At 40.2% G+C, this 27,482-nt stretch overlaps 3 protein-coding genes across 3 annotated transcripts in view; 2 read left to right on the forward strand and 1 right to left on the reverse strand.

Moving 5' to 3' along the window:
- Positions 1 to 6,495, forward strand: part of LOC133640502 (probable proton-coupled zinc antiporter SLC30A4) — a 65,490-nt gene extending 58,995 nt beyond the window's left edge. Inside the window, exon 8 of the mRNA XM_062033966.1 lies at positions 5,451 to 6,495. Within this exon, the coding sequence (XP_061889950.1) occupies positions 5,451 to 5,503 (53 nt within the window). The 3' untranslated portion in view covers positions 5,504 to 6,495. The remainder of the gene's footprint in view (positions 1 to 5,450) is intronic.
- LOC133640495 (ATPase family gene 2 protein homolog B-like) lies at positions 117 to 13,183 on the reverse strand. The gene is made up of 10 exons (XM_062033948.1): positions 12,236 to 13,183; positions 11,586 to 11,771; positions 11,213 to 11,497; positions 10,965 to 11,150; positions 10,703 to 10,861; positions 7,214 to 7,423; positions 6,911 to 7,138; positions 6,699 to 6,833; positions 3,940 to 4,065; positions 117 to 352 (listed from the first exon to the last, which is right to left on the reverse strand). Exons 1-10 carry the CDS (start codon positions 12,827 to 12,829, stop codon positions 215 to 217), a joined length of 2,247 nt encoding a protein of 748 aa, XP_061889932.1. The 5' UTR covers positions 12,830 to 13,183; the 3' UTR covers positions 117 to 214.
- Positions 13,184 to 14,030: 847 nt separating this feature from the next.
- LOC133640541 (NAD(P) transhydrogenase, mitochondrial-like) overlaps positions 14,031 to 27,482 on the forward strand; it is a 57,279-nt gene continuing 43,827 nt past the window's right edge. Inside the window, exons 1-2 of the mRNA XM_062034021.1 lie at positions 14,031 to 14,184; positions 14,658 to 14,814. Of these exons, the coding sequence (XP_061890005.1) occupies positions 14,685 to 14,814 (130 nt within the window). The 5' untranslated portion in view covers positions 14,031 to 14,184; positions 14,658 to 14,684. The remainder of the gene's footprint in view (positions 14,185 to 14,657; positions 14,815 to 27,482) is intronic.

Raw genomic sequence — 27,482 nt, forward strand, 5'->3', positions numbered from 1 at the left:
CGTACACACACTACGCTTCCTGTACGGATATTCACCACTAGAGGATTTGTCAAACTGATCGAGTAATGCTGCTGCTGAATAGCTTCATGGGTGCACAGCACCCCCCTGCAGCCCATAGATGGAAGTGAAAGAGAAAATACAAGCCACTAAAGTGCAGGTTGTATATTTTTTAATAAAAATAAATGTTGGTGTAAGTGTACATTTTTTAATAATGTTATCTGGCAGCTGTTTGGTATGTTTGGATTTGCTGGGCCGTGAGAGAAGGTGTCATTTTCTTGAGGGACTGCAGGAAGTGTGTGTGCTTGATGGACGAAGCTTCCATGTTTTCTTCGAACAACGCCAGCAGTGCAGACTGGAAAACACAATGTTTTTTATAAATCTATTATATTGTGTTCAATGAAACGGGGAAGTCGCAAATTTCCAACGTCCGACAAGCAAAAAAGTAATTAACCCTTGAGACCTACACCTGATGGCATTTGTATATGCATGGGTTTGTTGTTGAAAAAAGACAATAGTAATTTTAACAATGCTAAATGACACTCATAAACAGGTCAGCCATTGAAAGTTCTAAATGGGTTACGTAACTTAGGCAACGGCCACCATTATATTGGTTAATTTAGCATTTTTATGATATCCACATACACAGTGGAAACAATTACTATTTGATTTGATATTTTGTAAGATGACCCCCTAACTAAAAAAATAGACTTTTTGTGGTATCTTACTGTAACTGGGAAAAAAAACAATATATATACACTACCGTTCAAAAGTTTGGGGTCACCCAAACAATTTTGTGGAATAGCCTTCATTTCTAAGAACAAGAATAGACTGTCGAGTTTCAGATGAAAGTTCTCTTTTTCTGGCCATTGTGAGCGTTTAATTGACCCCACAAATGTGATGCTCCAGAAACTCAATCTGCTCAAAGGAAGGTCAGTTTTGTAGCTTCTGTAACGAGCTAAACTGTTTTCAGATGTGTGAACAAGATTGCACAAGGGTTTTCTAATCATCAATTAGCCTTCTGAGCCAATGAGCAAACACATTGTACCATTAGAACACTGGAGTGATAGTTTCTGGAAATGGGCCTCTATACACCTATGTAGATATTGCACCAAAAACCAGACATTTGCAGCTAGAATAGTCATTTACCACATTAGCAATGTATAGAGTGTATTTCTTTAAAGTTAAGACTAGTTTAAAGTTATCTTCATTGAAAAGTACAGTGCCTTTCCTTCAAAAATAAGGACATTTCAATATGACCCCAAACTTTTGAACAGTAGTGTATGTATATATATAATAATAATAATAATAATGGATTAGATTTATATCGCGCTTTTCTATTGTTAGATACTCAAAGCGCTCACAGAGAAGTGGGAACCCATCATTCATTCACACCTGGTGGTGGTAAGCTACATTTGTAGCCACAGCTGCCCTGGGGTAGACTGACGGAAGCGAGGCTGCCAGTTTGCGCCTACGGCCCCTCCGACCACCACCTACCATTCATTAATCATTCATTTCACCGGTGTGAGCGGCACCGGGGGCAAAGGGTGAAGTGTCCTGCCCAAGGACACAACGGCAGCGATTTTTTTTTTTTTTGGATGGTAAGAGGCGGGGAGCGAACCTGCAAACCTCAGGTTTCTGGCACGGTTGCTCTACCCACTACGCCACGCCGGCCCAAATATACATACATATACACACACACACACACACACACACACACACACACACACACACACATATATATATATATATATATATATATATATATACATACACACAAACATAAATGTATACGCATATACATCCATATATACATTTATAAACATATCCATATATACATTTATACACATAAATATACATATATACACACACAAATATAAATATATAGACAAGCATACTTATATACACATATAAATATGTACACACATATACATATACACAGTATACATACAGTACATATATACACACAAATGTATACACATTAATATACACACCTACATATACATATATACACAGTTACACACATATATATATATATCTATATATATATATATAGATATATATATATATATTACACACACACACATATATACAAGCACGCACACGCTCATACACACACACACACATATAAAGGCTATAAAATATTAGGGGTGACGATTCAGTTCAGAAACAATTGTCTATTCAACACGATTCTTGATTTAAAGAGATTTTTTTTCGGTTTACGAACCTTAAAATTGCACCAAATAAGCGCCCCTGTGTGCGAACTATGTCTCTGTGTACAAATGCAGGGCGAAACATTGTTGGGAAGGAGGGGCCTTCCACTTCATTTGCTGCACAGGAAGAGTCACGTCTCAACACTTCGGCATGTTTGCCTTTTATTTGTTGTTTTGCCTTTTGACAAGTTTCGTGCATTTTGCTAACTCAATAAGGGTTTAAAAAACTCAACAGACCAGCGTAGAAAGAAGAAGCGAATCGCTGTGGAGTTAAAAACAAAGACTATTTGAGAGGAGTACAATGGCGCTCACAGGCATGACCCAAGCACAGTAAGTAACGACATCAAGTTTTAATTGTGATGAAAACTGTCTTTTCTGGAAAAGAATGCCTGAGCAAACTTATTTAACAATGGAGGAAAATAAACTTTCTCTCTTCGTTCTACTTTAGACTTCTTTCTTTGCTGGAATGTGTGAAACTGTAAGAAATGTCTGACCTCTGCTTGTCACAAGTGTTTATTTTGTTTGTTTGGGGATCAAATACTTATTTCCCTCATTCAAATACAAATGAATACATAATCGTGGTACATTTTTTAAACCACAAAATATAACATGAACACCACCGGCTATCTTTTGTTACTATTAGGGATTTAACGGAATATACCGTAAATATTTTTTAAAGTGTCTATATTTTTCCACATTTACGAATTATATTGTCTGCCCGAAGAATTTGTCTGGTGTTCAGGCTGGTACTCACTGCTGTCTTGACAACGTGGAGTGCAAATATTTCATGTATTCGTCCTCCCATCTACAAAATTTTGTGAACAATTGTATTTTTGTAATCCTTCATATCCTGCCATTTGAATCTTTTAAATTTACTAAGTCATACTATTAGATATTAAATGTAAAAAGACTTAGAGGGCTCATGTCAGCTCAAGACTTTGAAAAACTTGTACATGCCTTTATTACCAGTAGGCTAGACTATTGTAATGGTCTCCTTGCAGGTCTTCCCAAAAAAACTGTCAGGCAGCTACAGCTTGTTCAGAACGCTGCTGCTAGAGTTCTAACAAAGACCAAAAAATGTGAGCACATTACACCAATTCTTAAATCCTTACATTGGCTCCCTGTACATCAGAGAATTAATTTCAAAATCCTCCTGCTCACATATAAATCACTACATGGTCTAGGGCCCAAGTATATCACTGATATGCTCCCACTATATAAGCCCTCTAGATCACTAAGATCTTCTGAGACCAATCTGTTAGCGGTTCCCAGAGTAATCTCAAATCAAGGGAGAGCATCATTCAGTCACTATGCAACAAATAGCTGGAATAAACTTCCTGAAGATGTCAGACTTTCCCCAACTCTGACTACTTTTAAAACTAGACTGAAGACTTTTATGTTCACCTTAGCTTTCAGCTAAATCTTATAATCTTTTAACTTTTAACGTCTGCACTGTTTTTATTTTTATTGTCTGCATTTTAATTTTGCTTTTATTTTCTTTCATTTCACTTTGTTGTCTGTGAAGCACTTTGAGTCTGCCTTGTGTATGAAAAGCGCTATACAAATAAAGTTGCCTTGCCTTGCCTATTACAGTATTTTGTAATTGTAAAGTATTCACCTACTGTACCCACAGTAAGATGCAGGATGACAGTGGATGTTAAAACATGTAGTTAATATGTACAGTAAAACTTGGTGACAGAAGCGTTGTTGAAGATGTGCTTTATGTTACCTCTTTACAAAGACTTTCCAGGTCAGCTCCAGAGTAAAGATCAGTCTTAGCAGCCAGCTCCTCCAAACATACGTCAGGACCCACAGGCATGGACTTTGTGCACACTTTCAGGATGGCGAGACGGGCCTAATCACACAACAACAGACCAATGTATAAACATGTGTATTGCAGGAAGATATTAGCATCAAAACACACCAAAATAAAATGGATGAAGGATTGTATATTATAGCAATCCCCAGTTATCATGCACTTTAGCAAAATAAAGACAGAGAGCAAATCTTATCAGACGCTTGAAGAAAAGAAGATCTTTTTTTTTTTTAAATAGCAAAAAAATGTATAACTTATCCCTCCTGACCGTGTTACACATGGAGGCCTTTGAACTCTTAAGACCAAAGCTGCAAAACTCTGCATTTTTCTTGTATTTATTCCAAATCAATGACATTTTCAACACTTGTAGATTTTAGCATAAGGAAAGCGTTACAACTTTTTTTTTATTTTATATTATTGGACTTGAAATATAGTGCACTCATATGCATCATGGGTTATAGCACATGGCAGAACATGTCCCAATAATTCTGGGTAAACATTATTTATTTCGCACTGACTGATGTTAATCAAATTTCACATGAGTATTGATAAATAAATAGGTAATAATTCTATATAAACGTTATTCCAGTCAAAGGTTGTGATCCTTTGGTTTGAACGGGTTGAATTTGAGCTTCACTGTTGTTGCCCACTTGCACACACTATGATTACAGTCTGCTTATGAATTTCAAACAAAATTTAAAGGGAAAGTTTAACAAACATGATTAACAGATATACAAAGTATTAAAGGGAGAATCCCCAGTCCACCCTCATGCAGACAAACACACAGACAGGTTTTGATGTGTGTAGGGATTGCCCATCCATCCATTTTCTACCGCTTATTCCCTTCGGGGTCGCGGGGGACGCTGGTGCCTATCTCAGCTACAATCGGGCGGAAGGCGGGGTACACCCTGGACAAGTCGCCACCTCATCGCAGGGATTGTAACATAATAATATAAAATTAAACTTCCAATTAATTGTCCTGTCTTTACATCAAGGACGATGAGGTACGGTCTGTACTTAGATGTTGAAAATGCCAGGTAACAAGATAGATCACACTCACTTGCCATTGTGGCAACACATTCATTCGTGGCTTTAAGATGTGACGTTCGTGAACGAGTAGATTTTTTTATACAGCCATTTTAAGTAAACGTTGGTATCTTATATTAGATGTCCCAATCTGATATTGACATGGTTCCGATATCAGCAAAAAAACAGGTATTGGATGATATCGGCTTGCATCTAAAATCCCCGAACTTTGTGGCTAGATATTTAGAAAGGGGTGGTGAGCTATCACTGGTAGTGGCCCTTTTTCTCTTGGCTCTAGGCAAAAGCCGTCGCACTCTCTGCCCTTTCCGTGTCTGCTCTGCTTGCCTCTTTGTCTCGTCCTGTCTTGTTTGACTTTCTTGTTGCCTCTTTTTGCACAGCTCTCCAAAATCTACCCAATGGAATTGATCAACTTTCCTCTCAACAGAATTGACAAAATCTGCGGTTCGGGGGAACCTGCCTGTCTTGTCGGAACAGTTGTTGCTGGACACACAACAGACTCTTGACAGAAAAGGAGGGGGTCGCATGCCTGGCGAACCTTTCAGTTGAGGATGTTGACGATATCTACCTATTCAGAATCATTTGACAGACATCTGTTGATTAGGGTAAACGTTGCTCTGGTGTATCGACAAATTGGAAGATGCTGGCAGCCGTTCAAGGTCAAAGCTGTCACAAATGATTGGAGGATGCAAGCAGAACGCTGGACACTCAAAACTTTTGTGATTTTGGATAAATCGCAAAATGGATAACATTGGAGACGCAGTTTGCCCTGCAGGATGAATTTGAGGACACAGAAATAGACAATTAGAGTAAAAAGTTTAAATTTGTTTTGTTCGCTCACACACAAGCATTCTAATCTTGATCGTTTTCCCTGGCTGAGATGTAGCAAGTTCGTTCTTTCAAGATTCTCCTTGAGGTGAGTGCAGCATAGACGCAACAACCTTCTTCCCTGTCAACAACACCCGGAGAGATGAACTCTGTTCCTGCAGAGGAATTTCAGGCCTACAGACATAACACACATATGGATAATGGAAGCATATGCACACATACCCCCACACACACCCCACGCCTTTGCCACAGCTTAACTCCTTAAGGTGCGATGGACGCCTGGAGCAGCGCCAAAAGGGCAGCAGCTCTGCCTCCGGAAGTACCTCCCCTGCTCTTACTGTCACAAGTCTCATGGTTCCTGTGTCATAACATATGTATGTGTGCTTATCGTGGCTCTCAAGTTTTTTTCCCCCGCGCCCAGCCTGAACTCGCATAGAAGCCCAGTCTAGAAGCATTTTTTTTTTACTCATCACCCCACGCCCAGCATTCTCCTTTTCCCCACCTATTACGGGGCGCCGTAAGTGGCGACCCATCAGCGTCCATGTTCTGTCTCGCTGTACAATGAATGTATTCTCTTGAACGGGTTTGGGCTGAAAATGAAATTTCATTGTACTTGTGCAAAGACAATAAAGTTATTTCCTTTCCAATAAGTGTGCTAAATACCGTGAGAAGTGATAAATATGGGCAGAAAAAGAAAATTTTGCAGATTTATGTAAAATCTTATCTCCTTCTATTTACCCTACACACTTTATTGTACTGATTTTGTCAAGCTACATTTTTAATGAAGCCAAATAGCTAACCTGCTGGTCTGGTGGTGGTACGTAGATAATTTGGTCCAGTCTGCCAGGCCTCAGTAGAGCACTGTCCAAACAGTCTGGTCTGTTTGTGGCTGCTACAACCATCACATCTTTGTTACACACCTCCTGGCAGACCAACTGTCAAAGAGCAGACATATTTAATTGTGTCAAATGATCAGACATCCATAAAAACACACATTTGCAGAATGACCAACCTGCTTCTTAGTGTGGTTTCCCATTTCTCCGTCTACTTGGAGGATCTTCTGCTCTCCTCTCCTTTCCAGCGTCTTCAGACCGACACCGTCCATCTCATTGAGAAGCACAGATAAGAGTCGAGTCTGAACGCCATTAGGTGCCTGACTGCAGGACCGCGAGCCAATCAGAGAGTCAATCTCGTCGAGGAACAAGATGCAAGGAGCGCAGGCCCGTGCCTGGCGAAACAACTGCACATGTTGCACATATGTACACGTAAGTTTGCAGACAACACAGAAATAGAGCAACCAATATCAGTCGAGCACCTGTGACAAAGCCTTCTCTGAGTCTCCCACATAGGGAGAGTAGAGGTCAGCACCACTGACAGACAAGAAGGTGCAGTGGGAGCCGGAGGCTGTTGCTCGGACCAGCGACGTCTTAGAACATCCTGGAGGGCCATATAGAAGAACACCACGAGGGCTACACAGACCTAGACGGGTAAAAGCCTCGGGGTACATCATCGGCCACTCAATACTCTGCAATGACCACACACAGAGGAGGAGCACATTAGAGAGGACATCAAACAGCATTAACAGGACAATTAGTGAACGGTCCTACTGATTCTGCATTAAGGTGAATTTATTTTGGTGTGATAATACAACTGTAGTAATTGTTGTGACACGCATAAACTGTTAAGACTTAACCCCCATACCTCGAGCTGCCAAAGGTCTGCAGGACCACGAGACTGTCCTTGGGTTAAGAAAGGTTGGGGACCACTGAGCTATTAGATGTCCAGATGTATCTAGTAGCCTCCTGTTGACTTAAGTCGGGAGAAGTGCTGCTGCAATAGAGCGCACATGAGAGCGATGGTGTGTCGTTGTCATTGGAGAGTTTTTTTGTTTTTTTTAATAATGCACTTGTATTAGAAGTGCAAGTTCAATGTTGATGTTGTGCCTTTCTTCGAAAAAAAGAATAAAGCTTATGGCAAGCAGAATTTTTTAAAATTTATTTCAACTATTTTCCCAAAATAGGCATTGAGGATATAAAGTTGGTTTCATTTGATTACCTAATTAATTGATAGATTACTTGATTACTAAAAGAATGGATAGCTGTAGCCCTACACCAGTCCTTAGATTTAGTTGAACAGCCCTGCCCTGGGCTACATAAACTCACTGGCAAAAATATAAGCAACACCCGCAACTACACCTGACATCCATCCATCCATCCATTTTCTACTGCTTATTCCTTTCGGGGTCGCGGGGGGCGCTGGAGCCTATCTCAGCTACAATCGGGCGGACTGACATCCATTACAAGAGTAATTAACCAAACTACTAGAAACGGCTCTTAATATGACAATGGCAATTCTACACCACTACAAACACAATAATAAATATTGTTACTGATATTGTTATAGGGCTGTCAAAATTAATGCATTAACTCATGCAATTCATAACAAACAATTATCACATTTATCGTGTATATAAGCAAAGATTATTCACAAAATGTATTTTGAGCGCACATGTTACTTTACTTTTACCATGCATGGTTACCTAAAAGGAGAAATTCACTTTTTGGGAATTTTGTCTATCATTTACAATCCTTATGTGAGACAAGAACACATATGTGTTTCTCTTTTAATGCATTGTAAGTTTAACTCAAAAAAATAATCGCAAGCAAGAGTCGGCTAACAATGGAGGTATTGGGATTTAATCTATTCCACCTACAAAGCGCTTAAAAATCACCCAAAACCTTCATCAACAATTTACATAAACGCTGTAAGTATATATGTAATATAGCAACAGGCACAACATTTACATATTTGGGTCATTTTAAGCATCATGGCGGCACATTGATTTTACAGAACGCATCACAACATTCTTTATTTCCTTCACCAACAACAACTACTACTACTAATCATGGCAGATTTCATGAGAGACAACAACTACTTTTGGACAAAATATGATCAAGAACCTTATATTTTTGAGTTTGAATATAAGGAGGACGAGCTACAAAGTTTTAGAAGCTGAGTGATGAGCAGATCCAGCAAGTAGCACTATTTCCTCCATCCATTTTTCTACCGCTTGTCCCTTTCGGGGTCAAATAGCACTATTGCTTAATGCTAAACAAGAAATATAAATTATGGACATAATAAAACAATCACTTACAATATCTGCTCTCATTGGGATGCCGACTGATGGGTTGTTTAAAGCTTTCCTTCTAGATTAGGAATTAGTCATAATGCTCATGCTGGTGAAACAAAAAAAAGAAAAGAGGGCACAAACAAGCGTCTTTCCAAGTCTTTCTTGCGATCTTCGGGTCTAAATGCCAAAGTTGACCAACTTCTTGATTTATGACCACAACCTTCTACTATATTAGAGGCATGATTCAAAATCTAGAATTAACTTTTACCAACTCAGAAGCAATGCAGCAGCCCACCAGCTCAGTATGTCAATAGGTGCAAAAGCTAGTTACCTCTCTGTGATCACGGCACTGCTAAAAGTAGTTCCTCTGTGTTAAGAGTTAGAGTTTGAGTTTATTTCGAACATGCAAGCATACAACATGATACATCACAATTTCCAGTTTCTCTTTTCAACATGTTCGAAAAGGAGTAGGAAGAAGCAGAGCTTATTTAATCCTACCCCTTTTCTTTACATAACAGTTGCTGAAACTTTTTTATTCACTTCCTGTTCTCAATTTATTCACAATAAACTCCATAGGTAATCACAATAAAAATAAATAAATAAATAATAGTAAGAATTTAATAATAATAATTGGTGAAGAAAGTCATATTTCATATGATGAGATAAGTAAGATTACTTTAAGAATGAATGAATGGATGGATGAAATAAATTGAAAATGTTTGTCATGGTTCTTCTTCTTTGTACTTTGTAAACACTTTAAGTTTGAAGAGTTTCTTGAAGTGGATCATATTAGTACATTGTTTGATTGCTTTGCTTAATCCATTCCATAATTTAATTCCACATATTGATATACTGAAGGTCTTAAGTGTTGTACGTGCGTACAAATGTTTTAAATTACATTTTTCTCTAAGATTATATTTCTCCTGTTAGCGCTTATAATAACAATATCTATAATACTTGGCAGGTCCCAACATGTAAATGGAGTATTGTTGGTGGTTTTTGGAAGTTAAATAGAGGACTCCCATTAGCTCCATTGTTAGCCACCTCATATTTGGCATATTTTACAAATTAGAATGCATAAAAAAGAAAGATATGTGTTCTTGTCTTACATATGGATTGTGAATGACAGCCTAAATTCCAAAAAAGTGCAGTTACCCTTTAAAGGGGAGTTTTTTTTTAACTGTCAGTGATCAGGTCAATTTAAAGATGAGTGAGCAGACTGACTGGTGTGCTCTGTGACAAATTTCATTTCAAAATAGACCCTGACAGGACTTTAGATAAAACTGTTACCAAGTTTTGAGAAAAAAAAAATTACGTGCACTCAAGTAAAACATTTAAAAAATGTTCCTGTATGAATTTTTGACAATAAAATTGCTTGGTGTCAAAATATTGGAGTCTTTTGTTTTTAAGTTAATTTAAATTATGCAATCAAGCAATTACAGTGATTACCTGAAATAGTCTGATTTAAAAAATAATAGTTTGACAGCAATAGTCACTACATCACAGTCACACCATCCTCAATTCATCCATTTTCTACTGCTTGTCCCTTTCGGGGTTGCTGGAGCCTATCTCAGCTGCATTCGGGCGGAAGGCGGGATACACCCTGGACAAGTCGCCATCTCATCACAGGTCACACCATCTTACTTTTGTCAAATATTTTTTTACATAATTTACCTGTCTTAGTTTCAGTTTGATCTCCTCAAGGCCTCCGATTTGGTCCCAAGTTACTGGAGAGATGTCTGTCCTCCCCAGGCTGCTACGCAGGCAGGAGGGCTGCACCAACTTCAGAGCCTCCAGGAAATGCTTCATACCCACTACCTGCTCTCCCGAACCCTACTTACAATAAACCAACTTCAGGTTGATGACATTGAATACAGATATAAAACAATGTTCCCCTTATGATGCATCATCTTGTTTCATTACTGCGTTGGTATACCTTTGCATTTTCCAGTATAGCGTGCATGGCGGCCTCTCTGCAGAGGGCGCTGAGGTCCGAACCGACATAACCTGTGGTCCTCTTTGCCAGTTCTGCTATCTCCACACTGGGACAAACTGGCATCTTTTCACAAAGAACAGACAAGATAGCAGCTCTCTGCTGCAAGGTGGGAACCCCGATGACAACCTACAGAAAAGGCACAATTTCAAAAATGCACAACGTTAATCACTGTTTTGGCATTTGTATACCTCTCTGTCAAATCTTCCAGGCCTGCGCAGTGCTGGGTCTAAGCTGTCCGGTCGGTTGGTGGCACCGACAACCAGGAATCGATCTGACTGGTCCACCCCGTCCATTAGTGTGAGGAGCTGAGCCACCAGGCGGTTCTCTGGTGCTGACGACCCAGTCCTTCTCGGACACAGAGAGTCCAACTCGTCTAAGAACAGCACGCATGGACCCTCCTCTGCTGCGGCGCGAGCCTGCACAAACATGGCTCGCAACCTCTCCTCGCTCTCACCTGGTCGGGACCCCACCACCTGGAGCAGACAATCATAATTTTTGAAAGTTCATACAAAAAGAAAAGCAATTAAATTATTGACAGTCATTAATATTGTTTTACCTCACCTCTGGCCCTCTTACCACGACCAGGCTTGCTCCCACTTCTCCCACCACTTTGCGCACCAGCTGGGTCTTCCCAACACCTGGAGGCCCAACCAGCAGCAAGCCTCTTGGACAAGACACACCCATAGAACCAAGAGTGCCTGGATAGAGCAATGGCAGCTGCAGCATCTCCATCAGCAACGCACTCACCTAAGCAAAATTAAAAACTCACTGTATGTGCAATACGGTGGAAAACATCAGGTAATTAGAGAGGCATTGTTGTAGATGACCACAATGTATCCCGCCAAATCACGTCTGGATTTTTGTTTTCCATTATAACACAACATACATTTTCTAGTTTACAAAAAAACATGTATTGATTGGTCCCTGTTGAGATCTTAAGTACACCTGTGTTCAGCAAATTAAGTGGGATGTTTTTTTTCCCCGTTTTTAAGATTCGGTGTGTTTTCCCGCACTCATAAACACATTGCAATGGGACTGTCTGTGTAGCTTGTCATTAAAATTAATCCCTCACTGTAACTTTGCTTGTACTGTACATAACACATGTGACTTTATCATGCATCTGTTCATCAAGATGGTAATATATCAGGCATACATTAGCTTTAGAATCAGTGCATTCAATAAGCATATACTTCCAGTGTGTAGACACAAACCTCCTCCAGTCCCCCCAGAGACACTGTGTCCTGGTCCTGAAGACGCGTTGTGAAGTGCCGGACAGTCTGGATGTCAGCGATTTCCATACCAGTTTTGGAGGTAACAAGTCCAGCTGTGTTAGTATCCGGATAGATGCTTTCAATGACAACATATTTAATGTCTGTGTCAAAATCCTCAAGGTTTACAACGTGATTCCTATGCACCAAGGCTCCCTTCAGCATGTCTTTTACAAGCTCATGAACAAGTCGGGGAGGTGCATTTCTTCTAAACTCAACAGACTGCACGACCACGCTTAATTTCATGCCTTTCAGTTTGGGACAGGGTACATGTGTGAGCTGCTGCTGGGGGTCCAGGGTTAGCCGTGAAGGTGGATGACGGATCAGACCTGGAGAACAGCACTTCATGTCCACCTGCAGGAAGCCCTCGGCAAGGTCAGGCCGAGGCCAGGCGGCACACAGACAGTTTCCCCCAGGAAAAGACACCAGCAGCGGGGAGCCCAGACTCAAGCCCAGGGCTGATAACAAGCCTGGACCGAGTCTGCATCTCTGCGAGCCTCGATCCGATGCATCTACTGCCAACAATTTCAGAAACATATTTCGCTTCTAACGTTCGAGAGAAGCATGTAAACGTCGCTACCATCCAGGGATGTAAACAGTTACTGAGGTGGTCAACTATAGGCTTCACTATGCTACAAGGAAATGTCTATAGCTACGACTGAAATGCCGTCAGTGAGTTACAGTCAACAGACTGTCTATATTAAAAGCTACTGTTTTGCTTCATACGAATGAATAATGCATTATTTTAATGCAAGATAGACGATGTATTTATACTACAAGGTAGTATGTTAGCAACCCGCCAGCTCATGTTTACAACGTCCATGTGGCGCTACAACTCGGTGGCCGACCAAAACATTTCCTGAGTTCGAGTAATTGGTCCTTTTGCTTCCGGTTCGCATATTTAACACCCAATGATGACACAGGACTACACATTTAATTAAACACATATTGAAATAAAATTATTTTTTATAAAAATATTGATTATGTCTGATTATAAAAAAAATATATACGCTTTTACACCGTTAGTTTTCTTATTTCCAATTTCTAGATTTGTAAAAATTCTTATTCAAAAATATTTCGCCGATTTTATGTGTAAAGTTAATAACATTTTAGTTCTATGTTTTGTTAAAAAAAATCACTAGAAAATGGATTGATGGATGAGTTCAACTTCAATCTATGGTTGGGTTGTGGTTGGCCAACGCTTTTCCTTCACGGCTGTCACTTTGGCGGCTCCAAGCGTGCTTTAAGTGGAACCGCAACGAGTCACCATGAATTGAATTACAAACATTTAAAACACCATTGTATACAACTGGAGTAGCATGTCAAGTCTCTATATTGTTATGTTATTGTTTTAAATAACACATCGTTGGATGCCTTGTAAAAACTGTCTTTTAATAACGATAACAAATTACAAGCGCTTCTTCAACACTCGTGCGTACAAAGTGTGTTTACCTCTAAAGAGTCCTACTCGACACATACTATAATTGGTTCCTAGTCATTTGTAGACTATTACTACCACCATGTGGTCAAACACTATCCTTACATATATGTCCAGTGAAACCTAAATTAGGACGGTTAATTCATCTGATTCAGACTGACGGTAAACCTTTAACAGGGATTGTAGTCTGGCAGTATTAAGCAGGGTGTGTGTGTGTGTGTGGGTGTGTGTGTGTGTGCGTCGGAGGGTGGTCATGGCACATGTCACGTGGTTTGCTATTTATACATAGACTCAGACAGCGGAAGGTCGTTACGTGTGCGTGTGCGTGTGCTGTACGTGCAAGCAGGTGCCTGAATGGTGTGGCAGCAAGTTGCACGGCTGACCCTGCTCTTGAGAGAAAGTGAGAGAAAGTTGAACTTTTAACCCTGGTCCTCCTTCGTGGAAACCCTAAAAGGCAAGTCTAATAATAATCAATATTCCATGTAGAATAGTGTGGGTGAAGTACAACAACTCAATGCAAACTTAGTATGACATGTGATGACACATTATGCCCAGACAACTCATATTTGAACTTAATATGTATTCTTTCTCATGTTCTGTTAGTGTGAAATACATTATCGGCATAGATTGCAACGTTTGTCTTTGTTGGGAATTGTGTGTGTGTGTGTGTGTGTGTGTGTGTGTGTGTGTGTGTGTGTGTGTGTGTGTGTGTGTGTGTTGATTGCCAGGCCATTTGATTTGCCTGTCTAACTTCCTGCCCACAGTGTGTGTGTGGTGTCCGGCACAGCTGAAGTGTTACTCTGCTGTCTGTGGACCTTGGGGGACACACACGCACAGCCATAGTGTGTTCGGGCTATGAAGAATTTTAATTCAAATGTGTTAATTTACAGGCCAAATCAGTACTAACACTACTTGTATCTATCAAAGGAGTCTCAGGGCGGACGCTGCGTGGCCATGTCGACCCTCCTGCACTGCATCTCTTGCTCTTCTCTCACTTTGCTCCAACAAGGTGTCCGTCAGACGTTACCAGCAAGGAGGAATTTCCGGACTTTCCCTGTGCTATGGGACCAAAACATCTCTAAAGGTAGGGACTGCAAACATATGGCATAACAGAGGCCTGCTTGTAGGTTTGGATTTTTTCCTGCATCAGACTTAAGAAGTGATAGTTCACCCAAGTACAAAGTCACACACCGAAGCCAAAAGCGTGGAAAACCGCATGTATAATGAGTGTTTTTGAAACAAGAGTTGTTATTGTGAAAGAGACTGTTCGTGCTCTGCTAACATGAGAGGTCAGTTAAAGGTGACCTGTCAAAACTTTGCAATCTGTTCTATTTTCATCCCGATTTAGTTTTTTGTGTGATCTGTAGACTACACAGAACATTTCCAGGGGAGTTACACAAGTTTTTCCGAAGTAACTTTTTGAAAAGTTGTTCAGCTGTCTGTGTCAAAATGTTGTAGGCCTGAGCCACGCTGGCTCCCAGCCAGCCACCTGCTAATAGTGTCGCCATGGCAGGGGGGTCACTGTGACATTTATGGAGAGAAATGTTAACCTGACACTGGTCTCAGCCACTAAAGACATTGCTGTGCTCTTAAGGAAACACAAAGAACTACAGTGTATTGTTTATAGGTTGTGCTGTGTATGTCATCAACATGTATGGTTGATTAATGCACAACCTAAATGTCTACGTGGGGGGAGGGGGTGATAGACCGATTAATATAATTGTCCAAACCTGATGGCCAAAACATATAAAAACATTGATATACGTTATAATCAGAAATTGGCCAATTTGCAGGGCTGCAGTCAATGTACAATACTGGGGACCCCTGATGACCATAATCACTATAATAGTCATCAATCCATCCATCATTGATCTTCTACTGCTTTCTATTTATGCGAAGACAGACTACACCCTGGACTGGTTGCCAGTCAATCACAGGACACACACATTATCAGGGCTACAGCTATTGATTTTTTAGGAATCAAGTAATCTACCAATTATTTTGTTCAAGTAATCGGATGAAACACACTTTAAAGACTCAATATGTATTTTAGGCAAAATAATTGAAATAAACAACACTTTTTCTGCTTGCCATGAACTTTATTCTTTTTACTAATAAATGCACATCATCAACATTGAAATTGCACTTTTAACATATGGGCATTAACCCTAATCAATAAATGAATAAAATCTAACCACCACACAGATCATGGCACACACACACCGCCGCTCTCATGTGCATATTTAAAGTTCCAGACACTCCACTTGATTCGTATTTTCCCAATTTTATTAATTACACTCATTAAACGATTAATCGAAACAACAGAAAATAAATTTAAGCTCTTTTGTAATCAATTTAATTGATACATTTTTGCAGCCCTATACAGTATGTATACATTACAGCAGGAGTATCAAAATGTTTTTGCGGGCCATTTTGATATTTAGAATTTTGTAAACAGGCCACATCCACATTCTATCTTGTGGTAAAATTGGTTGGAGGTACTTCAACTCTGCTTGAGTACAAAGCTCTTTGAGCAATCAAAAGGTAACACAGAACCTGTAATGAGATTAACAACACATAGGAAATGGCAGTACTTAATTACTCAACATAACAGTTTAACTGTCAAAAATATGTGTAGGCGATTGTGCCTGTGTCTCCCCACATATATAAACAGAGTGGATGAGTTCACTCTGTTTATTTCAGAAACAGAGCTCAAAAACTTATGGGTACATTCTCTGGAAATGTCTGAAATAGGATCAGAAACAAGTGATTTGATTTTTGGGGTGATCTGGATCCCTGTCTTGATTCAGGTGTTTTATTTCCTATTAGTAGGTAAGGCCTGGCATAGGTCTGCAGTCTCCAAGTGCTTTTCTATTTAGTGTTGTTTTTCTCGTTTTTTTTTATGCCATTTTACTTCTTTTCTTAAAGTTTTCTTGTCAGTATATGTAGACTGTGGTGTTGGCCAATACAAAATGAAAGCTGCAGGCTGCAAATAGGCTGGGCTTAAAGGGAAATAGCACTTTTTTTTGGAATTTTGCCTATTGTTAACAATCATTATGAAAGACATGACGAGACGACAGCTGTATTTTCTTAATGCATTCTTGTTCATTGATTTTCAGACATATAATTGACATTAGTTGTCTAACATACATCAAATGCTGTTATTCCCCCAACAAGTGAAAACAATAATAATAATAATGGTAATAATGAATAAAGTAAGAAACCACAGACAGATGTCAACATAAAACCACATACAGCTGCAGTCCTGAATGGTCTTAGAGAGATATAGCAACCCAAAAGCACACAAAAGGCTCATCCACGACCGACATTTTAATTGTGATTCAAACAGGGTTAATTTGGAGATCAATTTCTCCTACATATCTCAGAACTTGAAACTTTGTCGGCCTAATCTTTTCCAGTTTGAGAAAATAAAGAGCATCTTTATTCCAGAAGGTGTGGCAAGGAGGTGCTGTTGCCTTCTAAATGAACACAATGAGTGTTTTAGTCAACAAAGTGGTGAATGTTACAAGATATTGGGGGGGATTTGTTGAGGTTAGATGGCTGAGGTGCTACCCCAAATAGTCCACTTAGAGCAGGGGTGTCCAAAATTTTTGACTTCGGAGCCACATTGGGCTAAAAAAAATTGGTCGAGGGCCGAAAGCCGACTGAATCTAAAGTATCTATCTATCTACCTACTTACCTACCTACCAAGTTCAGTGACCAGGTGTGTGGATTTTTCCTGTGCCATGACAAGGGAAGGTTGTTTGGATTGGGCCCTGTGCCCTGCACTCCTCAGAGCACAATTCCTGCTCATTGACTTGAATTACTCATGTTGTCCAATTCATGGTGGCAAAGTTGCAGCAATGAGTTCACTAAATATTTGAACTAAATCTGAAAATTACCCAGCGGGTCAGTTTCCTTATTGAACTCATGACGTCTTGCGGGGAAAATTAAAGACGCCCCATAGTTTGGACACCCCTCACTTAGAGGATTATTTATACCTAAATCCCCTCTCCCAGAGTGACTTAATTGAAGTCAAAGACTCAGGCCGTAAAATAAAAAATTGGTTATAGATACGTGTAATTGAGCCTTTTAAAGTCGGAAGTGGTGTCAAAAACTAATCTAACACTGTCAGTCGGTAAATCCGGGAACCTCGGGAAAGTACTGCGAACTAAACTGTGGATCTGTAACTACCTATAGAAATGTTGCTTAGGGACTGAAAATGTATAACAAAATTGATGAAAAGAGGCAAAAGTGTTGTCAATGTATACATTCCCAGACTTGACCACCTTAAAAAGGCACTATCTATAAGAGAGGGAGGGAAAGCATTATTAGCATTGATGGTTGCAAGACTAGAAGTAGTCTATCGCCCCCCTGGGCCCTATTCGGACTTTATCAGTGAATTCTCAGAGTTCGTTGCTGATCTAGTGACGCAGGCCGACAATATAATCATAATGGGGGACTTTAATATCCATATGAATACCCCATCGGACCCTCAGTGCGTGGCGCTCCAAACCATAATTGATAGCTGTGGTCTTACACAAATAATACATGAACCCACGCATCGCAACGGTAATACAATAGATCTAGTGCTTGTCAGGGGTATCACCACCTCCAAAGTTATGATACTTCCATATACTAAAGTAATGTCCGATCATTACCTTATAAAATTTGAAGTTTTGACTCATTGTCAACAAGCTAATAATAATAATAACTGCTATAGCGGCCGCAACATTAATGCTGTCACAACGATGACTCTTGCTGACCTACTGCCTTCGGTAATGGCACCATTCCCAAATTATGTCGGCTCTATTGATAACCTCACTAACACCTTTGACGATGCCTTGCGCGAAATTATTGATAGTATAGCACCGCTAAAGCAAAAAAGGGCCCCTAAAAGGCGCACCCCATGGTTTACAGAAGAAATTAGAGCTCATAAATTATCATGTAGAAAACTGGGACGCAAATGGCGCGCGACTAAACTTGAGGTTTTCCATCAAGCATGGAGTGATAGTTTAATAACTTATAAACGCATGCTTACCTTAGCTAAAGCTAAATACTACTCAAATCTCATCCGCCTCAACAAAAACGATCCTAAATTTCTGTTTAGTACAGTAGCATCGCTAACCCAACAAGGGACTCCTCCCAGTAGCTCCACCCACTCGGCAGATGATTTTATGAATTTCTTTAATAAGAAAATTGAACTCATTAGAAAGGAGATTAAAGACAACGCATCCCAGCTACAACTGGGTTCTATTAACACAAATACGACTGTATATACGACGGACACTGCCCTCCAAAATAGTCTCTCTATTTTTGATGAAATAACATTAGAGGAATTATTACAGCGTGTAAGTGGGATAAAACAAACAACATGTTTACTTGACCCACTTCGTGGGAAACTTATCAAGGAACTGTTTGTATTATTAGGTCCATCAGTGTTAAATATTATAAACTTATCACTTTCCTCCGGCACTGTTCCCCTAGCATTCAAAAAAGCGGTTATTCATCCTCTGCTCAAAAGACCTAACCTCGATCCTGACCTCATGGTAAACTACCGACCGGTCTCCCACCTTCCGTTTATTTCCAAAATTCTCGAAAAAATTGTTGCACAGCAGCTAAATGAACACTTAGTGACTAACAATCTCTGTGAACCTTTTCAATCCGGTTTCAGGGCAAATCACTCTACGGAGACAGCCCTCGCAAAAATGACTAATGATCTATTGCTAACGATGGATTCTGATGCGTCATCTATGTTGCTGCTTCTTGATCTTAGCGCCGCTTTCGATACCGTCGATCATAATATTTTATTAGAGCGTATCAAAACACGTATTGGTATGTCAGACTTAGCCTTGTCTTGGTTTAACTCTTATCTTACTGACAGGATGCAGTGCGTCTCCCATAACAATGTGACCTCGGACTATGTCAAGGTAACGTGCGGAGTTCCCCAGGGTTAGGTTATTGGCCCTGCACTCTTTAGTATTTACATGCTGCCGCTGGGTGACATCATACGCAAGTACGGTGTTAGCTTTCACTGTTATGCTGATGACACTCAACTCTACATGCCCCTAAAGCTGACCAACACGCCGGATTGTAGTCAGCTGGAGGCGTGTCTTAATGAAATTAAACAATGGATGTCCGCTAACTTTTTGCAACTCAACGCTAAGAAAACGGAAATGCTGATTATCGGTCCTGCTAGACACCAACATCTATTTAATAATACCACCTTAACATTTGACAACCAATTACACAAGGCGACTCAGTAAAGAATCTGGGTATTATCTTCGACCCAACTCTCTCGTTTGAGTCACACATTAAGAGTGTTACTAAAACGGCCTTCTTTCATCTCCGTAATATCGCTAAAATTCGTTCCATCTTGTCCACTAGCGACGCTGAGATCATTATTCATGCGTTCGTTACGTCTCGTCTCGATTACTGTAACGTATTATTTTCGGGTCTCCCTATGTCTAGCATTAAAAGATTACAGTTGGTACAAAATGCGGCTGCAAGGCTTTTGACAAAAACAAGAAAGTTTGATCATATTACGCCTATACTGGCTCACCTGCACTGGCTTCCTGTGCACTTAAGATGCGACTTTAAGGTTTTACTACTTACGTATAAAATACTACACGGTTTAGCTCCAGCCTATCTCGCCAATTGTATTGTACTATATGTCCCGACAAGAAATCTGCGTTCAAAGAACTCCGGCTTATTAGTGATTCCCAGAGCCAAAAAAAAGTCTGCGGGCTATAGAGCATTTTCTATTCGGGCTCCAGTACTCTGGAATGCCCTCCCGGTAACAGTTAGAGATGCTACCTCAGTAGAAGCATTTAAGTCCCATCTTAAAACTCATTTGTATACTCTAGCCTTTAAATAGACCCCCCTTTTTTAGACCAGTTGATCTGCCGTTTCTTTTCTTCTCTCCTCTTCTCCCCTGTCCCTTGCGAGGGGGAGTTGCATAGGTCCGGTGGCCATGGATGAAGTGCTGGCTGTCCAGAGTCGGGACCCCGGGTGGACCACTAGCCTGTGCATCGGTTGGGGACATCTCTGCGCTGCTGACCCGTCTCCGCTCGGGATGGTTTCCTGTTGGCCCCGCTGTGGACTGGACTCCCGCTGATGTGTTGGATCCACTGTGGACTGGACTTTCACAATGTTATGTCAGATCCACTCGACATCCATTGCTTTCTGTCTCCCCTAGAGGGGGGGGGGGTTACCCACATATGCGGTCCTCTCCAAGGTTTCTCATAGTCATTCACCGACGTCCCACTGGGGTGAGTTTTTCCTTGCCCGTATGTGGGCTCTGTACCGAGGATGTCGTTGTGGCTTGTACAGCCCTTTGAGACACTTGTGATTTAGGGCTATATAAATAAACATTGATTGATTGATTGATTGAAGTAGTCGGTAAACCAAAATAGCGCTTAAACTGAAACCAGATCCTTAATGAGGCTTTTACGATTATATTTTTTGGGAAAGAAAAAGTATTTGAGTGAATGGCAGGGTGAGCCAGATCTTTGCAAATTCTATTTACGTAACCTGTAATTATTCTTATTCCAAATGAAAACTAGAATTTAGCTAGAATTTAGCTATCTAATTTAGGAAGAAGGGCAGTGGGAAAACAGGTGGTATGCATTGGAACAGAAAGGAAAATCGTACATTCATCTTAACAGAGTTGACACGGGCCACTGTAGATAAATTAGGTAAAGACCAGAGTTCAAAGTCTCCCTGGATTTTGGACAACATTGGAGCAATGTTAGCTTTATAAAACTCTGCAAGCGTTCACGTAACCTGGACACCCAAGTATTTGAAACTTTGCGAGGCAATTTTAAAGGAACAATTGTGCATAGGATATTTCTTAGCAGCAGAGTTTATAGGAAATATTTCACTTTCACCCAAGTTTAATTTGTAACCAGACACATGACCAAATGCTTGAAGAGTACTTAGGGCAGCCGAGACTGATACAAAGAGGTTGGCGACATATAAGAAAAAGTCATCTGCGTAGAGATGTGGCTACATACACCTGTAAGTAAGCGGATTGGCGCGAAGCGCTATTGACATTTGAAAATTGACACTATTGAGGCTCAATGGCAAGAGCAAAAAACAATTGGCATATAGGACAGCCCTGCCACGTGAACAATAGAGGCGAAAGTATTGGGATTGAATAATATATGTGCTGACCGAGACCACTGGGCATGAATAGAGAAGCTTAATCCAGAAATAAAACTATTACCAAAGCCAAATCACCCAAGGACATAAAATAGATAATTCCACTCCTCCCTGTCAAAAGCCTTTTCCGCATCCAGTAATATCACTGCCTCTTGTGTGTTGGAAGCAGGCACATTGTACAATATATTGAGAATACGTCAAAGATCAGAAAAAGAGTGCCTATTTCAAATGAACCAAGTTTGATCTGTATTAATAATAGAAGGAAGAATAGTGTCAAGATGTAAAGCTAGCAGTTAAAACAATAATTTAAAATCCACATTCAACAGGTTAATAGGACGATATGAAGTGCAAAAAGATGGATCTTTGTCTTTTTTCATAAGGAGAGAAATTGACCCTTGGTTAAACAATTGTGGGAGGTGGCCATATTTAAATGATTCATTGTACATATCCAATAATAAAGGAGCAAACTTGGTCCTGAAGATTTACCGTTTTGTAGTGATAATGCTGAAACATTCAGTTCTGCAACAGTGACTGGTCCCTCCAATTCCATCACAGTGGACAGATGAACTGAGGGGATGTCCATATTAATAAAAAAATAATCCAGCTCAGGGGTAAAACATTGAGCAGACGAGTATAGGGATGTAAAAAAATCCTTAAATATGTTATTTATCTCAAGGTCAGTGGTTACGCCTGAATCAGTTTGAATCAGTTTGAATCAGCGTAATATGATGGGGTGCCGATATCTGGCATAATTGATGCACACATAATTTGCTGGCCTTATGATTCATCATCATGTTCAAAGAACTGGGGTCTTAAGCAGAATATTTGTTCTGTGGCGCGATCTGATGTAAGAACAATCAGTTCTGCCCTTAGAAAGAGCCTTTCCTCGTAAACATCTGGGTTTTGAGAGACAGCGTAAGAGTTGTCTAGCGAGGATATTCGTTGAGTCAGCTTAGTCAATTTATTCTTCCAGAGTCTTTTCTCATTCGTATAAAAAATTATCACCCCCTTAATGTACGCCTTCAGCATCTTCCAAAACACAGAGGCCGACACTCCGGGGGTCTTGTTCAAGAGTATAAAGAAATTTATTTGACGCGAAACAAAATGCATAAAGTCCTCATATAAGAGTAATCGTGTAAAATTTTCACGGCATTGTTAGGTTTTTAAAGCGTATATCCATTAAAATTGGAGCCTGATCTGAGATAACAATTGAATCATAATTGCATGTCGGTATAGATGAAAGTACTTTATCAATTAAAAAGTAATCAGCATGGGTGAAGGTCTGATGGATGTGAGAAAATAATGAATATTGCTTTTTAATAGGATTTATAAAGCGCCAGACATCTGAGACAGAAAAGACTGGATTACCTTAGCCGATCTTGGTGGTCGACAAGTTTTGGGTGACGAGTGATCAAGCTGGGGATCAAGCCAACAGTTAAAGTCTCCTCCTAATATTAAATAGTATATTGACAAATCAGGGAGCTTCAGAGAAAGGCGTTTGAAAAAGTTATCATCATAATTGTCGCATAAACATTTACGAGGGCTACTGCAATGTTTGAAATTTGACGAATGATGACAACATTGGGGTCAGAAATATTGTTTGATAGTACAAAAAGAACATATTTATGCAGCAGAATAGTAGCACCCTTCGATTTACCCAAAAATGAAGAATGAAAGATCTGTCCTACCCTGTCTCAACTTCAAGTGGTCAGCAGGTTTAAGATAAGTTTCCTGCAGAAAGATGACATTAGCACCCATATGGCGAAGATGGTGTTGCACCTTACCTGGCTTTATAGGGTTATTATATTCCTTACAGTTAAAACTAGTGAACCTAATGCCACATCAACAGTATGTCGTTGTTAGGTTAGGTAATGTCACAGCGAAATGCCAGCATCAAATACACAGAACACAAGATTGCAAATCTGTGGTAGAACTCGAAAATAATAGCATCCATCCATCTATTTTCTAACGCATAAGGCGGGGTACACCCTGAACAAGTCGCCACCTCGTCGCAGAGACAACACAGATAGACAGACAACATTCACACTCATATTCACACACTAGGGTCAATTTAGTGTTGCCAATCAGCCTATCCCCAGGTGCACGTCTTTGGAGGTGGGAGGAAGCCGGAGTACCTGAAGGGATCCTATGTAGTCACGGGGAGAACATGCAAACGCCACACAGAAAGACTCCAAGCTTGGAAGTGAACCCAATACCTTCTTATTGTGAGGCACCAGCAGTAAACCCTGTGCAAAATAAAATAAAATAATAATAACATAAGAAAATAAAAAGGTAAATTTGACTGATGTAAACAAAAGGAAAACACACAAACAACTCCCACCCCAACCCCAAACCACATGCCGAAGTATCCCTCCGAACAGGGTGCCCGTAGCCTCTCTCCATTACGCCTCCATTACACTAAGCAGCGGTGAAAAAACAAACTGCACCGTGGGCGTTGGAAATGTGACATGTTGTAACAAGTGAAGTGCACTGTAAATGTTCAAACTAAAAAAAGAAAGAAAAAATGCCATATAGTTACAGCTTACTATCAACAAAGAGCTGTTATATACAGTACTCACTTGAATCGTTGTCATTTTGACAAAACGAACAAAGAGTAACCATAGAAACAACACTGTCTGAGTTAAGCACAACAAAATCAATAAGCAAGGCAAGACTTTCACAAAGTCAAATAGTAGTCATGTTAACAAAAACAAGTCCAGCGCAAACCCAGTAAGAACACTATCTGAGTGAGGAACAACAAGTCCAACAAGTATCCAGATAAGGTATATTATGCTCTTGGGATTTGCAGTCTTTAAGGTCTTGATAGCAGCAATCAGCAAGCATGTTAGTGTGCCTCTTAGACGGAGTCCGGTACAACTCCCATTTTGATATTTTTTGCCAAAAAATTTTACTGGGTCCTTGAATCTGTGAGTCTGGGCGTTGGATCTGCAACGTCGCCAGGAAGTCCAAACTTCACATTGGGACATGAATGTAGCTTTTTCTTCACCGAAAAAAAGGCGGCTCATTTCCAAACTATGGCCGGAGTGAAGTCGGGAAAAATTGAAATCCTCTTGCCCGTATAGGATAACGGAGAAGCCTCACCTGCCCGTCGTAGAATCTGGTTCTGGACTTGAAAAATATTGACTCATACAAAGAGCGGCTGATGAAGGTTCGCCATTTTAGGCCTAGCGGGCAGGGTCCGGTGAGCACAACCCAACATGGGCTTGTTGTCGAGCTTCAGCACATCCTGCAAGAACTGAGCAGTAAACTCAGTCAGACGGGGGCCCTCAGAGCTCTCAGGGAGGCCCACCACTCAGTTATTATTCCATAAATTTTTTTTAGAGAGGAGACACGGTGGCAGTTTGTTGACGTTAGCACGGAGGTCTGTTAGCTTGTTAGCGCAAGCATTAGCAGCGAGCTCCAGGCTAGCAATGGCCTAGCTATGGGACGACAGAATGCTTTCGAATGGTTCCATAAAAGCCGCTATCTCTCTTCTGACAATGGATTTAAAGGAGCCATATGTAATAACGTGGCCAAAAATGGTACTGCAATCACAGTCATAATTCTGTAGTCCACTCCCCTCTCCCTGACTGAGGTTGCCAGATACTCAGCCGAATCCAGCTCAATCGACTGGGCGGCTCCAAGGAACTTCAAACTTCCACAGCCTCTTACTAGGGGTTGAGGTGCTGGGACCATAATAGCTGAATAGACAAGCGTTTTGTCAATAACAAGTCTCTAACCAAAACATTTTACACAGAAATTAGGCTATTTTCAGGAAAAAGTACGTCATGCCTGCGTACAATATCACAACAAATGGCAATCATATGGTTATTGTCAGTACTATCAGAAAACAAAGACTAAAACAAACTACAACCAACGCTAGCAATGGTCATCCTGGTGAAAATAAGTAGAGCATACTTAGCAGCCTAATGTACGCTCAAAACTAAAGAGGAGACATTTTACCAATGTATGCCTATAGGCTACACGAATGAGGAATTATTTTATCATGTGAGTTGCTGTCTCCATTTTCACTTTGCCATGATGACAGCAGTGCTAATGTTGGAACCCATTTCCTCAGAATATCAGCATATTGAGAACGAAATAGGCACTGACACTACCCATATCCACATAGGTTTTATTTGTCGAAATTATATATTTGCCCTGTCAGTTTGAATACACATCGACATACAGGCTAACAGGCATATATTTCCCCCGTTAGCCTATATGTCGATGTGTCATTGACCGGGCTAGCATGCTAAGCATTACACTAAGAGCTAAGCACCATCACACTAAGCATTCGTTGCACGAATATACTAGCTTTGTTAGACAAGATCATAGACTGTATTGGACAATATAGTTTACATACGAAATGTCCATTTCCATTTATTACAAGTAATAGGAAAACGTAAATGCCTGAATTGCCTATCAAGAAGGAAATTAGCAAGTTTGGCGTCAGATGAAAAAATATTCTCCGCCTTCAATCATCTCCATCTTTCAAAGGCATCAACAAATCCTCGTTTTGTTCCTGGCTTTGTGATGAATAAGTTTAGAATCGTAACGACGCGTTTTAGATTTACTAAGGTCCGACATGTTTAGTAACTTTAACAGTGGCAGTAGCCAGACGAAGGTGGCGGTGCGTAACTGGCAACCAGGATGTGACACACTCATGGACTTTCTACTTGGTCAAACAGTGGAGAGCGGGACATCGAAATGAAAACAATAACAAGATTTCTGGGCTGTAATTCTAATTTTGAAATGAGCATATCCCGGCTGAACTACTGTTATCAGTTATAGAGGTATTCAAAAAGAACATGATTTATTAATGGCTTTTGACATATCAGGGCCATTTAATGATGACTTGACATGAAGTTATTACATATGGCTCCTTTAAGATTGTCGAGAGATGTTTGTTTCATTCCGTCCACCTTCCAAATGATGCTCCTCAAAAGGACCAAGTTGACGACCGGCTTAAAATTAGTAAAATACGTAAATATTAAATGTTATTATATATGTGCCAGTTACTGCATTACATACTGTATATACTTACAGCATTTATGAAACCTTAATGTAGGTGTTTGGATATTTTTTAGGAGGTTTATAGGCAGACTAATGCGACTCCTATTGGCTCCATTGTAAGCAGACCTTTGATCGCATTTATTTAATATTTAGAATGCATTAAAAAAAGAATCACTTGTGTTCTTGTCTTACATAAGGATTGTAAATGATAGGCAAAATTCCAAAAAAGTGTTTTTCTCCTTGGACTTAACGTAACCCACTCTGCACTATATGCTATCTGTGGCATCCATTGGATTCATAACCTGTGGTTGATATTTTTTGCATAATGAACACAGTTTTTGGGTTTGTATTTTACATAAGAGTACTAGGGAAGTTCTTGTTTTGGTAAACATGGAACATTTACATACACAGCATGGTAAACTATTAAAGGGGCTAATTGCTTAATTTACACACTAAAGGGCGCCAACTTTCAAATGTATTTTACACAGTATATCCCGCCGTCTTACGGCTTCTCGTGTGTAATGACGTAATTATGTACATACGTAACACAAGCATGCGCATTAGCTTTGGGTG

The sequence above is a fragment of the Entelurus aequoreus genome, linkage group LG02 (genome assembly GCF_033978785.1).
Source record: "Entelurus aequoreus isolate RoL-2023_Sb linkage group LG02, RoL_Eaeq_v1.1, whole genome shotgun sequence".
NCBI classification, from domain to species: domain Eukaryota; kingdom Metazoa; phylum Chordata; class Actinopteri; order Syngnathiformes; family Syngnathidae; genus Entelurus; species Entelurus aequoreus.

Bases quoted from the DNA above. Each gene is read 5' to 3' on its own strand.
- LOC133640495 (XM_062033948.1), bottom strand. From the start codon at position 12,829: ATGTTTCTGAAATTGTTGGCAGTAGATGCATCGGATCGAGGCTCGCAG. The intron at 11,772-12,235 runs GTTTGTGTCTAC...AATTTTGCTTAG, and splicing joins CTCTGGGGGGACTGGAGGAG to GTGAGTGCGTTGCTGATGGA. The intron at 10,862-10,964 runs GTATACCAACGC...TATTGTAAGTAG, and splicing joins CTATACTGGAAAATGCAAAG to GGTTCGGGAGAGCAGGTAGT.